This window comes from Bactrocera tryoni, chromosome 2, assembly GCF_016617805.1.
Source record: "Bactrocera tryoni isolate S06 chromosome 2, CSIRO_BtryS06_freeze2, whole genome shotgun sequence".
NCBI classification, from domain to species: domain Eukaryota; kingdom Metazoa; phylum Arthropoda; class Insecta; order Diptera; family Tephritidae; genus Bactrocera; species Bactrocera tryoni.
In genome coordinates this window covers 59,450,832-59,466,548 of record NC_052500.1, presented here as the reverse complement: position 1 = coordinate 59,466,548, position 15,717 = coordinate 59,450,832, and the positions used below count along the sequence as shown (strand labels likewise).

The 15,717-nt window shown below is 36.8% G+C and overlaps 2 protein-coding genes across 4 annotated transcripts; one reads left to right on the top strand and one right to left on the bottom strand.

Annotated features, from left to right (window-relative positions):
- Window positions 1-227: 227 nt before the first annotated feature.
- LOC120767776 (guanine nucleotide-binding protein subunit alpha homolog) lies at window positions 228-3,939 on the bottom strand. Of its 2 annotated transcripts, XM_040094017.1 has the most exons (7): window positions 3,892-3,939; window positions 3,240-3,828; window positions 2,958-3,096; window positions 2,678-2,883; window positions 2,482-2,613; window positions 853-992; window positions 228-790 (listed from the first exon to the last, which is right to left on the bottom strand). In XM_040094017.1, the coding sequence occupies exons 2-7, from the start codon at window positions 3,525-3,527 to the stop codon at window positions 433-435; spliced, it is 1,263 nt and encodes a 420-aa protein (XP_039949951.1). In that variant the 5' UTR covers window positions 3,528-3,828; window positions 3,892-3,939; the 3' UTR covers window positions 228-432. The 2 variants fall into 2 exon arrangements, with proteins under 2 accessions (XP_039949951.1, XP_039949950.1); XM_040094016.1 differs by having other exon boundaries at window positions 3,240-3,938.
- Window positions 3,940-4,403: 464 nt separating this feature from the next.
- On the top strand, window positions 4,404-14,978 carry LOC120769701. Of its 2 annotated transcripts, XM_040096829.1 has the most exons (4): window positions 4,405-4,585; window positions 6,328-6,822; window positions 7,000-7,231; window positions 14,196-14,978. In XM_040096829.1, the coding sequence occupies exons 1-4, from the start codon at window positions 4,492-4,494 to the stop codon at window positions 14,404-14,406; spliced, it is 1,032 nt and encodes a 343-aa protein (XP_039952763.1). In that variant the 5' UTR covers window positions 4,405-4,491; the 3' UTR covers window positions 14,407-14,978. The 2 variants fall into 2 exon arrangements, with proteins under 2 accessions (XP_039952764.1, XP_039952763.1); XM_040096830.1 differs by lacking the exon at window positions 7,000-7,231 and having other exon boundaries at window positions 4,404-4,585; window positions 14,196-14,283.
- The last annotated feature ends 739 nt before the right edge of the window (window positions 14,979-15,717 follow it).

The window sequence follows — 15,717 nt, the reverse complement described above, 5'->3', positions numbered from 1 at the left end:
TGTTAACAAATATGATATTCTTTATACATTATGCAAAAATATAATTAGATTATAAATATAGTATATAAATACAGCATATTTATAAAGTTTATGAATACATTTGATTCTTATATACGGTAAGTATAAACGTATAAATATTCAAAACAATTTTTATATATGTACATTAAATTTTTTACACACTGATATATGCATATGTATTAGCCCTTTTTAGTGGCACTTTTTGAAAAATGCACTTTAAATGGATTTTGGAGTTATTTTTTTCTTTTACACCAATGTAACAAATAAATATATATATGCAAATTATAAGCATACATGCATTTCGAGTTTGTTGTATTTCCGTGGCATATGTTATTTAAATAATCCTCGACTGTGGTGATGCAAATATGCCGACAACATGAGGGTTATTAGGACACTCAACTAGCTGCTCCATTTTCATTGTAACATCAAAGCATTCAAATTTCGCTGTAATATTGTATCTTTGACTGAATTAAATACAACTTTCATATTTCTTGTGTCTATGGCAGTGGTGAAGTGGTGATAGATGCGGCTTTGCGGACTTTTGTGCACACTCATAAACATTTGCAATGTAAAGTTTTGCACATCGAGCAGTGAATGTGGGTTCCCGCTGAATTGGGGATAATACCAGCGGATATCAGTCTCTGGATTGCGTACTTTTTGCTCAAGCAAATCAGTTTTGTTTAGAAATAGTATTATTGATATTCCCTTAAACGTATTATTATTCACGATCGTGTCGAATATGTTTTTCGATTCCTCCAATCGGTTGGTTTTTCTGTTTATAAAAAAAAAGTTAAAAAAGTAGCTATACATTTTTTTTTTGGATTTATACATTACCTATCTTCAGCGAGGACTTGATCAAACTCTGAACTGGAGACTAAGAAAATTATCGATGTTACAGATGAATCAAAACATTTTGTCCACTTTTGTCGTTGAGTACGCTGGCCACCAACATCAACAAACACAAATGGAATGTTCTGAAAGAAAATATAAGATATGTTAATATAGGGTTGCAAATAATGCAGTAAACAGGCAGTTGAACTAACACTTTGTATTCCCAAAAATCTTAATTAAATATAATTTTTAATAAGTACCAAGTATCGGATTGAAAAATAAAAATAAGTTTTTAAAAGCTACTATTAATCGACTTAAAAATAAAGAATGAAAATTTTAATCTTAAATACCGAATTAAAAAATATAAAAAAAATTATCCTGAGTCAATAATTTAAAATTAATTTTTCGGATTGAAAAATAAAAATAAGTTTTTAATAGATACTGTTAATCGACTTAAAAATAAAGAATGAAAATTTTAATCGTAAATACCGAATTAAAAAATATAAAAAAAAATTATCCTGAGTCAATAATTTAAAATTAATTTTTCGGATTGAAAAAAAACTAGATGACAGACAAAAATGTGAATAGAAAGTTAATAATAAGAAAAATCTGAATTTTAAATCAATTCACGCTAGCGTACTTCGTGTTCTATTGCTTATTTTTAATTAAATATTAACATAGTTTAGAAATATGTAAATATTTCCTTTTTATTCTACTTCTTCCTGCTTTTGATATACAAAAAAATTTATTTCTTTTGTTAAAAGTATTTTTAGTTTAAAAATTTTGATATTAAAAAATTAAATTTCCATTATTAAATCCGATTTAGGGATTAAAATTTTAATATTAACTTTTTAATACAAAAATTTTTAGTTGAAAAATACGCAATCCTGTCAAAATATAAATATAGTATAAATTCATTAAGCCGAGTTTTGAAAATAATTATATAATACTTTTTCTTCGATAAATTGACGAATGGTATACATATATAAAATTTTGAATCTATCAAAAAGTATTTAACGACTAATAAAAAAAGAAATATATGTACATATGTATATATGTACAACATAATGCAAATTTTTATTTGAGATGTACATATGTATTAAGATTTTAAATGTGTAAAAGCTAGTATTCAACACATAGCGCTGAACCTGTCATTGATACAACATACACATACTAAATATATATGTACATATAAATTAATTAATGAAACTGAGCTGTGGGCGCAATTATGCATTGTTATGTACTTATAACGCTACAATTGATGCAAAGGCATTGTGAATGTGATTTGGGCAATGAAATTTTGCAAAGGAAGTCAAATTCAATTAAAGCATTGATAATATAAATGATACGTACATATACGCTATAGTGGCCGATCAACATTTTTTAGAGTGTCCCACTGTATTGGACAATAATTTAATATCTCAAAAGCTGAGTAACTAGTTGGCGTATATATAGACCGACGGACATAGCTAAAGCAACGCATATAGTGATTCTGATCATTTATATAAATAGTTTATTCCATCTGGATATTACAAACTTCGTGGAAAATTTAATATACTCCACTCAGGGTAGTGGTAGGTAATGAAGAGTTCCGTAGCACAATAGTTCAAAATAAAATAAATGTTTACTTACTTGTATTTTTACACAAAATTCATAAACCCCTTTGGTTGCTTTCCGACAATGCAAAATATCTTTGTGGGTTGGCACATAATCATATGTAGCAAGGCGGTCAATATCATTTAGAAAGTAACTGACAGAATCACTCTGAAATGCATATTTAAAAGTATAACTTTTTTTAACTATTGCTTTTTAGTAGATGCAAACTTACAATTTGAAATTCTCTTCTCCTTTCATAAGCACGCCTTATACCACGATCTTGCCATAGTCTCCGAATGTACGGAGACCACTGTATAAAATTGTCGATTTCTACGTTACTACATTCAATTAATTTGGCGTAATTTGCGTCGTTTTCTCTTTCGTTGTTTTCCCAAGGGATTTCCAATTTTTGACGTGCGTCAATCAATACTTGCATTCCTGTAAATGTATGAACATATACATATATCATAATTTCATACTCCAAATTAATAAAAATATTACGGTACGCATACCTCGAAGTACGTTTTGATATATCACATATTGGTATTCGCGGATTAGTTCGGGTTCAAAATTAATACCGTGTATTATACGCATTTGTTTGAGGAAAGTCGATTTTCCTGATTCACCTGCCCCCAAAAGCAGAAGCTTCACCTAAAATATATGTAACATTTATGTGTGTTTAATACAATATTTATGTTAATGTCTATACAATTGTTCAATTAACATGCATACGTGTATCTGTATAGGTTTAGATACATATATGTAAATACACTGTGTATAGATGCATTATTTACCTGACGGCGAAATGTGTGCTTTTCTTTTTCTAAAAATTTGTCGATCTCTCGAGATTTATACCGTTGTTCCAATTCTTCAGGTGTGTTGCGTAAACGTACCAGATATGAAATGAATTTTCCACAGCAACGAAGGCAAGCAAACCTTGACGCCGCAAGTCCATTACCCTGTCTACTTGTACTGTACGGCTCAGAGTCACGTTGTCCTTCCATCAAGTGTGCCATTGTACCCATTTCATTGTGCGTTGATGTTAACGTAGCGCTGCGACGAATCGCTGCGTCACCACCCATCTTGTGTATATAGGGCGGGGCAAGGCCGTTCCCGAATCGCCTCTTCTTAATTAAACAACCTTATATTTGTTCTCCAAAGTTTCGGGGTCAAACCCTCACACTTAATTATTTTGCTTATTAATTGCCAACATTTCAACACAATGATATCGCCTCGCATCCAAACAGCCTCCTTTTGCATTAACTAATCACAATCCCGCTAAGCTGCTGCTGCGTTTTGCTGCAGCAGCCCTTATTCCGGAGCAATGGAGTATTGGTAAATGTTTACGATTTTGTAAACTGATTCGAAACGAATTGCACTTTCCTAAAAATCATACACAAGTGAATAAATAAAATTTGATGGAGGCAGTTTATTGTTTTTTCGTACATCAAAACAATTTTCGTAGTTGCACTAAATTTCACTTTTATCCCTGTCTCGACCCTACTAACGAAAACAGAGACATCTGACGATGTGTCATCTTAGGCGACATCTCGTGGTGATCTTTAGCAAAAGAAATACGGATAAATAATGTGAAAAATTTAGTTGATGAGATATAAAATGGAATTCGTTAATAAAACAAAAATTTTTTATATGATAAAAAATGTTTAAATTTTAAGAAAATTTCAAAACTGCGTTGGAAGTTTTTAATTACTTTTGTCGTATTATTGTATTGTAGGTGAATGCTTTAGATGTTATGAATTATATTATTTGAAAATGTAAACTCTGAGATGAATAATTTAAAATTTGGCACACTAAATTCAGGAGAATAGAACTATAAATTTATAAAATAGATATGGCGTTACGATATCTTCTTGTATAAAAGTAGTTTATAAATATGGCAACATATGCATTAGAATGCACATACAGAGAACGTACGTTCTCTGGCACATATGTCAAAATGTCAAATATTTTCATTGGTTTAAGGAATTTGTACTCAGTTTAATAATAAATTCTCATCTTTAATAATATAAGGGAGAAAAGTTAACAATGTTTAATAATACAAAGAACGTTCTTATTCCTGCAAGTCGGATTGGCACAATTAATCCTTTGTGTTATAGAAGAGATATTAATGACGTTTTAAGTAAGTAAAATGAACAATTAGCCGGTCTAATTGGTTTACATATTTTAAAGACGTTTTAATCAAAATGTAAATACTTTACCCTGTCCGCTCGGCTATATAAGATTTTGAATATTATGGAGTGAATATGTGAACATTTAAATGTGCTGAGAAAATATAGTCGGAATATAAGTGTTTAGTTTCCAATTAAAGTTTTAAATTTGTATTCTATCAATAATATGAACATATATATTTTACAACAAAATACCTCCTAACTGTTTTATCAAGTCAATTGAAAACTTTAGATACATATATTAATATATGTAAATAGATTCTTACTTCACTTTCAGGAACATGTTAGAAAGCATATAGTTATGAATTTTTACCGACAAGACCCCATCAACAAATATTATTCGGAAAAATTTTAAGTAAATTATTGAACAAATAATATACATATATTCATAGCGAACAAAGCGTAAAAATAAACAATAATACTCGCAGGCAATGAACTAATGAAATTTAAGGGTATGCAAATGGGAAATTGCGTCTTAAATAATATATAGATTGTACACATACCTATGTATTTATGTATTTAGCAAAACTATTTTCCTGCAGACGAAATCTACTGTAAAAGTAGGTGTATAAAGACATCAAACTTAATATTTTTCATAATTTCAAGGGCATTACAATGTTCATACATACACAGTACCATTTTTATACCCTGAACAGGTTATATTAAGTTTGCCACGAAGTTTGTAACACCCAGAAGGAAGCGTCGGAGACCCTATAAATTATATGTATAAATGATGAGTATATTGAGCTGAGTCGATTTAGTCATGTCTGTCTGTCCGTCTGTCTGTATATATATGTACGTACTAGTCCCTCAGCTTTTAAGATATCGTTTTGAAATTTTGCAAACGTCATTTTCTCTTCAAGAAGGTTTTTTCATTTGTCAGAACTGCCGATATCGGATCACTATAATATATAGCTGCCATACAAACTGAATGATCGGAATCAAGTTCTTGTACGGAAAACTTTCACATTTGACAATGTATCTTCACAAAAGTTGGCACAGATTATTTTCTAAGGCAGCAATGTAATCTCCGAAGAAATTGTTCAGATCGGCTTACTATAGCATATAGCTGCTATACAAACTGAACGATCGGAATCTAGTGCTGGTATGGAAAACTTTTGCATTTGACAAGATATCTTCACGAAATTTGGTTTAGATTATTTTCTAAGGCAACAATGTAATCTCCGAAGAAATTGTTCAGATCAGCTCACTATATCATATAGCTGCCATACAAACCGAGCGCTCGGAATCAAGGGCTTGTATGGAAAACTTTCGCATTTGACGTGGTATCTTCATGAAATTTGACATGGATTACTGCTTAAGGTAATAATATAATCTATGAAAATTACAAACTGAACACATAGTTATTGAAAGAAATGCACCAGTGAAGGGTATATTAGCTTCGGTGAAGCCGAAGGTAATGTTTTTTCTTGTTTTTAAATACATGCGTACATGTACATACATACATATGTACATATAAATGAACAAAAGACACAATACAATGGAAAGCATTTAAAAAAGTCTTTATTTCTTAAGATACTTTGTAGTTGTGTGTTTCAATATAGTGTATTCTCTTAATATCTTATTTTAACGAATATTGTGGCTTTACAAGTATTCAAATAATATTGAATTTATTTTTTAAATTAATATCATTTGAAAAAAACGAAAACTTACAAAACAAATCAAATTTCAGGTCTTTCTGCGATAAAACCGTTGCATACAACTGCTGCACGTCAGAATAAGACTCGAGTTGCTGTGTTACCCTTGCCTAATAACATCGATCCAGCTGAGACTACACGCTTCTCACCAAATCGTACAAGAGATATAACTGGTCCTGTGATACTATCACAACAAGCCCAATCTGTTTTGTCCAATATAGACATAACTGCTGATAACACAAATACAGCAACAACCGCTCCAAATACTGGCTTTGGCGTACAAGATCCTCATGTTCAATCGTATGATTGCTTTGGGGCAGTTAGCCTTAATGCAGTGATGCAAAGCAACGTGCCAAATCCCTATGGTGGAATGCATAAATTCTCGCATTTAAATATGCCCGGCGGTCAGTGGTCACAAGAGGGTAAATTCATGTCGAACAACTTACACAATTCCCATTACACTAACTTGCGTAAGAATGTGCGTTCAGACTGGATGACTTATGATCAGGATTTTGACATCAATAAAAAAGGTATGACATTTCGATTAAATGTTTAAATTTATTGCATGTGTGTGAACGTATGTTGTATGTGTATAAGATTATATAGTATGTATATTTGAAATAATTGAGCATGCTTCGCGCTGAACTCATTCCGTTAACTTGATATAGTCTAATAGCAAATGCATCATTGCACGTTAATTCCAACAGCAACAGCAACAGCTAACTTGCCAACGAACAAACTTTCAATTCTTAAATTCACGCCAAGCCAGACAGACAAACGTTATTATAGTACAACAACTGATGGAGATAAACCACCGGTAGTGCTGAGTAAAAAGGAACAACTTAAAAAGGCATTTAAAGACTATGGATCCACTGTTATAGTATTTCATGTTGCTATATCATTGGCATCGCTTGGCTGCTGTTATTTACTAGTCTCTGGGTAAGCAATAAAAACAATCCTTTAAATGCTTGTTGCGGCTAGTTTCTTAATTATCATCTATCATTTGCTTATGGTTATGAGTGGTGTTTGTTTTTATTTGTGACTGTAAATGCATGCCATTACTGTTTTGTAATATTAACACGATTATATGATTGGTCAGTAATATAATTTCCTAAATCCAGTTAGATTGTGTTAATGTTTTTGTTTACAGCAGCAGAAAATTTCCTCGCATAACAACCCGACATGTCGTATAAACCAATATACATTGTTTTAGACCTAACTATGAAAACAAATTGCCTTTGTATGTGATATAATAGTATGAAACTCTATTCATACAGTGGTGGTCAAAACATTTGCAATCATATTGACTATTTTATTTAAAAACATTTCTTTAACTTTTTATAAAGTATTCCTTTATCTATATATACTTTTTTATTGGAGGTCTTGTTTATAAAAATAATCATAAAAACTGAAACATTAATTCATTTGCTTATAGTGGTAAAAAGGCATTAAATAAACCAAAGTCAAAATTCGTGTGTTCGAAACATTTGCAACTTTTAGGTATTCTTAAAATATTCTAAAATTTTATTAATATTTAGTTGCATACACAAATGGTTTTTTCGTACATCTGTAATTACGCAGACCACTCTCCAAGGCCCGTCTTTTGATAGTGGAGAGACTCACTTTTAGTTGAACTTCGGTTATAGCTTCTCTTGGAACTGCTTTGGGGTATTTTGTAAAGAATTGTTTTATTTGCCGGTTGTTGTTGTTTTAACGGAGATTCAATCCCCGTTGGGATGGTAAATATCATTTGAGTTGTCGTCGAGGTCATCTAACGGTAGGCCCAAGAAACGTGCTGTTTCGACGGGTCGGACCAAAGGGAGGAGGGTGTTAGATGGGTAGGGTTTGTGGGGCATGCAAAGAGGTGGTCAGTGTCATGCGGAGACTCGTTGCATGCAGGACATACATCGAGTATGTCAGGGTCTATTCTGGATAAGTAGGAGTTTAACCTGCTACAGTATCCAGAACGAAGTTGCGCAAGGGTCACACGCGTTTCTCGCGGCAGCTGGAGCTCTTCGTCTGCGATGGGTGGTGGTTTAACTCCAAGAACGCCATTCACGGGAAGAGAGTCGGTGAAGGTGTTGATGGCTCCACTGTGAATGGCGGTCAGTACCTGTCGAAAGTTAGTTGCGTCCGAAGTCCGGTCGGCGTACTGTACGACGTCGTCGACGTAATGCAGGAATGACCTCTTGATGCTCCTAGGAGGCGGTTCCGCTCCAAGCAGATGGCTGCAGGGGTGATTTCTGCGAAAGCATCCCAGCAGGAACTGCCTGGAGAGGAGTTCGTTATGCTCCTTAACCGGGAGCATGCGCGTCTCACTATGGAGGTGTTCAATCGGAGACATCAAGAGACATCCTGTAGTGGTCCGGAGTGCAGTATTTTGGCAGGTCTGAAGTTTCCTCATCTGCGTGCCACTGCATCCAGGCGACCATATGGGCGCTGCGTAATTGAGGACCGGCCGGCCGATTGCCTTGTATGTTGCCAACAACGTTTCTTTGTCTTTTCCCCATGTGCTGCCGGCTAGCGACTTGAGGATTTTGTTGCGGCTCTGTACTTTGGCGATAATCGCGGTCGAATGCGGAGAGAAGGAGCATAGACTGTCGAAAGTTACACCTACAATCTTAGGATTATTGACAGTCGGAATTTTGACGCCGTCGACTGCAATGTTAAGCTCAAGTCTATACTCCTTCGTCCAGTTGGTGAAAATGGTCGCTGTGGATTTGGTGGGGGAGAGTGTTAGATTTCGTGCAGTGAGGAAACGAGAAAGATCGGAGAGGTAGCTGTTTACCTTCGAACACATGCCATCGATTCCATTGCCCGACGCCAATATCGTGCAGTCATCAGCGTACGAGGTTATGGAAACTCCCTCTGGTGGCTGTGGGAGTTTCGAGATGTAGAAATTAAACAGTAGTGGGGAGAGGACACCACCCTGCGGAACCCCCTGTTTAATTCTTCTCAGTTTAGATGTTTTACCTCGAAATAGTACGGATGACTGGCGACCGCTCAGGTAGTTCATGGTCCACCTCTTTAACCCTGGAGGGAGCGTAGTTGTTTCAATGTCCTGCAGTAGCGTTGTGTGATTGACCGTGTCAAAGGCTTTTGACAGGTCCAACGCTACGAGGATCGTTCTTTCGCAGGGTGGTTTCTGGTTGAGGCCACGAACTATCTGGGCGTTTATGACGCTAAGTGCTGTGGTGGTGCTATGCACTTTTCGGAATCCATGCTGGTGGCTGGCTAGGCTCAGGTGGTGAGTGAAGGTCGGGAGTAGCAAGGCCTCAAGTGTCTTCACTACTGGGGAGAGGAGAGTTATCGGGCGATAAGATTCCCCTTTGTTGGCGGGTTTCCCAGGTTTCAGTAGTGGGACCACTCTTCCGACTTTCCACACATCGGGTATTTGAAGAGTGGTCAGCGACAGATTAAGTACCTTGGTGAGATATTCTACTCCCGTCGAGCCTAGATGCTTTAGCATTAGCATGTTGATTCCATCAGGGCCAATGGATTTGGAGGATTTTGCTTTTTTGATGACACCCTGAACCTCCTCACCGGTGAAAGTAAGTGGCGCGCCGTCGTTTGGCATTTTGCGCAGCCGTCGGTTAACACATCGTTTAGCTTTGTCTACCGAAGGGTGCAGTGTGAACTGCCGGCTAAAATAGCTCGCGCACTTCTTCGGGTCCGAAGAGGCATGACCATTGAATTGAACTTCAACTCGGTCGTCATGTCTCTTCGGGTTAGACAGAGCTTTGACAGTAGCCCAAAGCTTACTCACTCCGGTGGAGAGGTTGCAGGACTTCAGGTGTTCTAACCATTTCGTCCGCTTATGTTGATTTACCATACGCCGAATCTCCAAATTGAGATCCCGTATTCGGGGATCCCCGGGATCGGCATGGCGTAAGGTGTCGCGCTCATTAGCTAAAACGGCTGCTTCGGCTGGGAAATTTGGGCGGATTTCCGCTATTCTTCCAGCCGGTATGAAGCGAGCGGTAGCTGCTGCGATCACCTTGCGGAATTGACGTTCGCCAACGCATACGTCCGTAGGAATGGGTAGAGCGTTGAAGGTGCTCTCAGTAAATTCTGTGAAGCCGACCCAATTAGCTTTGTTAAAGTTAAAGTAGGTGCGGTTGTCCACAGAAACAAAATCAGGAGGCTTCTCGATCGAAATAATTATGGGCAGATGGTCTGATGCGAGAGTTAGCATAGGTCGCCAGGTTATGCTGTTTATCAGACCACCGCTAGCAATGGTAATGTCCGGCGAGCTATTACAAGTGCCCATAACTCTGGTGGGGGCTTCGTCATTCATTGTGCAGAATGTCGAATCGTCAATCTGTTCCGCCAGCTCCATCCCCCTACGATCATTTGACAGGCAGGAATGCCAAAGATCGTGGTGCGCGTTAAAGTCGCCTAGTACCAAACGGTTTTCACCACGAAGTAGCGCACTTATATTCGGGTGATATCCTGTTGGGCAACATGTAACTGGAGGGATGTATATATTAAATATTTCGAGCTCGACATCGCCTGACCGGATAGCTATACCCTGACATTCTAGGGTAGTATCCCTGGGGTCGATTACTACATCGATTAGACGATACTGCACGGTGTTGTGCAATATGAAAGCTATAACGTTGAAACCTGCACAACTCAGAAGATCTGAGCGGCTGTTTAACTTGGTTTCTTGGACCGCAGCTATCGATAGGCGTTCCCGATTCATTAGTGCAACTATCTCCTCGATCTTGCTCTGGAGTCCGTTGCAGTTGAATTGAAGTAGCCGGGTTTGTCGCGGGTGTCCGTGGGTGATCCTGGGGGTGAGGGAGTGACGTGTGGGTGGAATTTGTTGCAGCTGTAGTACCCGCAGGGGCGGTTGTCGCGCTGGGGTGTTGGTTGGCGACGCCACTGTTGTGAGTTGCGGGGGCAGACTCCTGCAGCATGGGGCAACGTATGAGTCACTCCACTCACGTGTGGTGCGCAGGCCGGAACACGTCGAAAAATGACACCAGCCAGTACAAGAATTGCACTTGACGGATGTCACATTCCGGCGTATGACGGCCTGACACACGGAACAGACTGTGCGAGGGACCAAGAGCTGCTGGTTGGTTCTCGCACGAGGATTGGAGCGGGATGAAGGTTGGGGGGGGGACAAGTCAGAAGGGGAGTTATGTTGCCTGATTGAGCTCCTAGGGACCGTGGAGGTCCTTTGTTGGCCACTTGGGTTGGGTGGCGGCGCGGCGCGCGAACTGTGTGCGGATTGCACAGCCGTAGAGGCTTGTGTCGCAATATTGCGCAGGCAACATGGGGCCACGTAACGCGTGGTCCACTCCCTATGGGTCTTAAGGCCTGAGCAGGTCTTAAGATGGCTCCATCCATTGCATGTGTTACACCTGACCGAGGTGGAGTTTGGATGGAGCCGTTTTGCGCATACGCAGCAGAAAAATTCCTCCGGGCCCGGGTTGGACTCAATGCCAGCGCGAGTCAGGAGGATACGGAGCAACCCTGCTGCAAGGCATTGCTCTAATGACGACAAACACAAATTAATACTCACCGATCCAAACGGGGTTAGATCGCCGAAAAAACAGCCCTTGGTCGGATGAAATCAGAGTCAATTCCGGTGCGTAGAACCGGCTGTCGTGGGAATTGTTTATTTGCCGGTCTTCTCTTACGGTTGTAGCACGAGGCCTAAGTCCTCTGTGAACTGTGTGGATGTACTTAGTCCAAATAATACGGCAAATCGTTGATTTATGTATGGAATATTTTAACGATATTTCTTTTTGCGAAAGTTCATTTCTAAAGTCTTCTTTTATTTTTGCGTTAAGGTCCGAACTGTATTTATTGGCTCCCAATTTCAACTGAAAATATTACAAAAGTCACAAAATATGGAAAAATATGTTATTTCTCGAAACGCGAAAAACTAAATGTCAACTCTTCGTAAAATAAAAACGCATGAGGTTCCATTAATTATGTGGAATGCGACTACCGTTATAACTTGGTTTTCGTTAAGTAGTAAAATAAAAAAAATACAACAAATATCAGTTGCAAATGTTTTGAATACATACTTGCATTTCATATTCTTCAGTGGAATATCGCTTTTTTGTTGTAGGTTAAAATAACAGTAACAGTACATATTGGGGTACTCACAACGGGTCATAAAGCATCGTAAAATCATAAAATCATAAATTTTTATACTAGTTCAAAAAATTTGTTGTTGGATTGCATACTAAAATAAGTTTACGCAAATACAACTCTGAACGCTATGTTTTCGGATCGTTATAACTTATGAGATTATGTGAAAACCCCTTATGTTTTGACCTCCACTGTATATCTCTGTAATAATTTGTACTCACGCAATGTTAGTTCTTAAGTGGCACATCTACTGTGACAGCCTAAAATCTAAAATCCCTCTAGTCACTCAAGCAAAAATGATTAGAATGACAAGAAAAGTTAAAATCCGGGTGACTGTCTGTCTCTTCGTCCGTCCGTTCAAACTGTAACTTGAGTAAAAATCTTGATGAAACTTGGTATGCGGGTTCTCTAGTACAAAAAAAAAAAAAAATACAAATTCGTAGATGTGCGTAATCGGACAACTGCCATGACCACAAAACTCCATTAATTTGGCGCAGGCGATCGTAGTAGCAATGAACAACTGTGGCCAAATAAAAGATATTTGAAAAAGTGGGTGATATATGACGACATTGACATAGTTCAGTGAATTAAAAGACAGCGGCTATGCTGGCTAGGTCATGTTGTCGGAATGGACGAAAACACTCCAGCTCTGAAAGTATTCGACGCCGTACCCGCCGGAGGAAGCAGAGGAAGAGGAGACCTCCACTCCGTTTGAAGGACCAGGTGAGGAAGGACCTGGCTACGCTTGGAATATTACTGTTGTTAACTCGGCTATAATCGCGTAAGCTGTGTCTACGCCAATTAAGAAGAAGATATATCTTCTAAACCAATAAAGCCACAACAACCAAATTTACTCAGCGCAAATAAATGTGAAAATGGACGATGGGCGTGGTACCGCCCACTTTTTGGTGAATTCGCATATCTCTGGACCGGACCGACCGATTCCGTCTAATTTGTTACATATCATTTTTTGCATATCCCTATGTCACATTACGGACTATAACCACGCCTACTTCTCATATAACACAATTTTAAATTCCACTTGATTCTTTCACTTTTCAGTACACAAATTAAGAAGTACTAAATATAACGGGATACAATTTCGCACTAATAATTCCTTTAAAGTATGCCACCCCATTAGAATCTAATCTAATCTAATGCCACCCCATGACTAAAATTTGTCCAAATCCAACCAAAGCTGTTCAAGCCCCTGGTAACCGAATATGTGGACCCCAGTACTTGTAGTTGACTTTTCACCGAAAATATCGGTCAATGTGTGAGATATACATTAGAAATTCAGACAGAATCATTTCCTTACTATAGTAATTCTATGGTGTGTGTTTGGCTTAATAATAAACGTGTGTAAAATTTCTGATCGATTTCTAGGTTATACACTTTTCCGTCTGGGTGTTAAAAGCTTTGTTGCAAACATTATATATGTATGTATGTTTGTACCTCGTCCAGGGTATAAATATATTACGATTGCATGCTTTATATGTATGTATGTATGTATGTATATACATATATGTAACAGCTGTAAAATTGCTTAATTTCTTTCGAGCGAAACGCGTAGTTTCCACAATTAAGAATATCATTTAATTTACGTTTACAACTGATAAAATTTAAGAGCCTATATATGTACAAGTGTATGTACATGATTTACTATATTGTAAACAGTCAATTAATGTTGCGATGGGAAATTTAATCTTATGACAATGTGTGGGCATACATACATACATACGTATATGTACATGGATCAAATTAATTATATTTTTTTTCTGTTTTCTTGCAGAGGAATAGATGTTGTGCCAATACTGGAGCGGGTGGGGTTTGCATCGTCAGCGCTAACGAATAAAATAACTACAGGTGCAAGCACTTTTGTTATTGCGTATGCAATACACAAAGTATTCGCTCCCGTGCGCATAAGCATTACATTGGGTGCCACTCCATTTATTGTACGATTCATGCGTTCAAAGGGTTATATGAAGCCACCAAAAATTTAAAATACAAACAAAAATATTTTGATTTTAGTACCAACACACTAACATCCATACATATGATAACTAGTATAATATTATGCTCAAAGCAAAAAATTTATATTGATATACATACATACATATGTATGTACATATTTAATACATTTATACTTTTTATTCGTTTTATTGACAACATTATACGCAAGCATATCATTTTAAATATATCAAATTGAGGAATAAAAAAATTGCCTTATTTTTATAAATTATTAAACGCATAATAAATTGTGTTGCTTTTAAAAGTTAAATAAAAACGGAAAGAAATATCTGCAAGTATGTTAATAAAAAATAATATAAAACCTTGAGCTAAAATCCTTAACTTTTATACGTTTTTGAAGTACGTGGAAGTTGTTCACCTCAACCTAAAAATTTGTCAAATAAAAAAGTTTTCCATACGAGGATCTTTAAATATACGAATTTTTGTACGTTCGGAGATTGTAGCATTGTTTTGAAGAATAAGCCATGACAAATTTCGTTAAGATATCTTGTTAAATAAAAAAAAAAAATTCCGTGCGTGGATTTGATTTTTATCGATTCCTTTATATGACATCTATATGTATATGTACGTGGTGGTCCGATATCGACAGTTCCTACAAATAAGCAGCTTATTGGGGAGAAAAAAAACGTGTAGGAAATTTCAGATCGATATTTCAGTTTCAGTTTGGATATCATACATATGTATGTATATGTATGTATGTATGTATGTACATATATAAAAATGAAACACTATTTCTTTATGTATTCGCAGAACGACCGAATCAGATCACGAAAAGATGTGAAAAACGTCCCCTCTATTCGTTATTCCTGCAGAAGTTCTCAATAGAGGCCCTTTTTGCAAAATCTCCGTCCATTTTGCAATTATATTCGATGAAATAAATCTAAATTCAAGAAATCGAATTTCAATTTCAAAATTGAAAAGTTTTTTCGGCAGATTGGATTGTTTTCAAAAAATTTGGAAATCTAACAAAACAAAAATGCGCCAAAGCCGTAAATCAGGCAAAATTTAGTTTAACACAATGATTCAATTATAGAAGGTTGTGTCGATATGAACCATGCTTGCTCTTACGAAAGAAGTGTTTGTGTTATTTACAATCTATTTGGATTTAGTTATCACTCAAAAACGCATTTTAAAAAATAGAATAGTTGATGCTGACATTACGGATACAATTACTTTTGACAAGTTATTGTTTTTGGGCTATCAATACAACCTTATATAATTGAATCATGGTTAACACCAACACCAGGAAGATGATCGCGTTTCAATGCACGCTAAACTGCAGA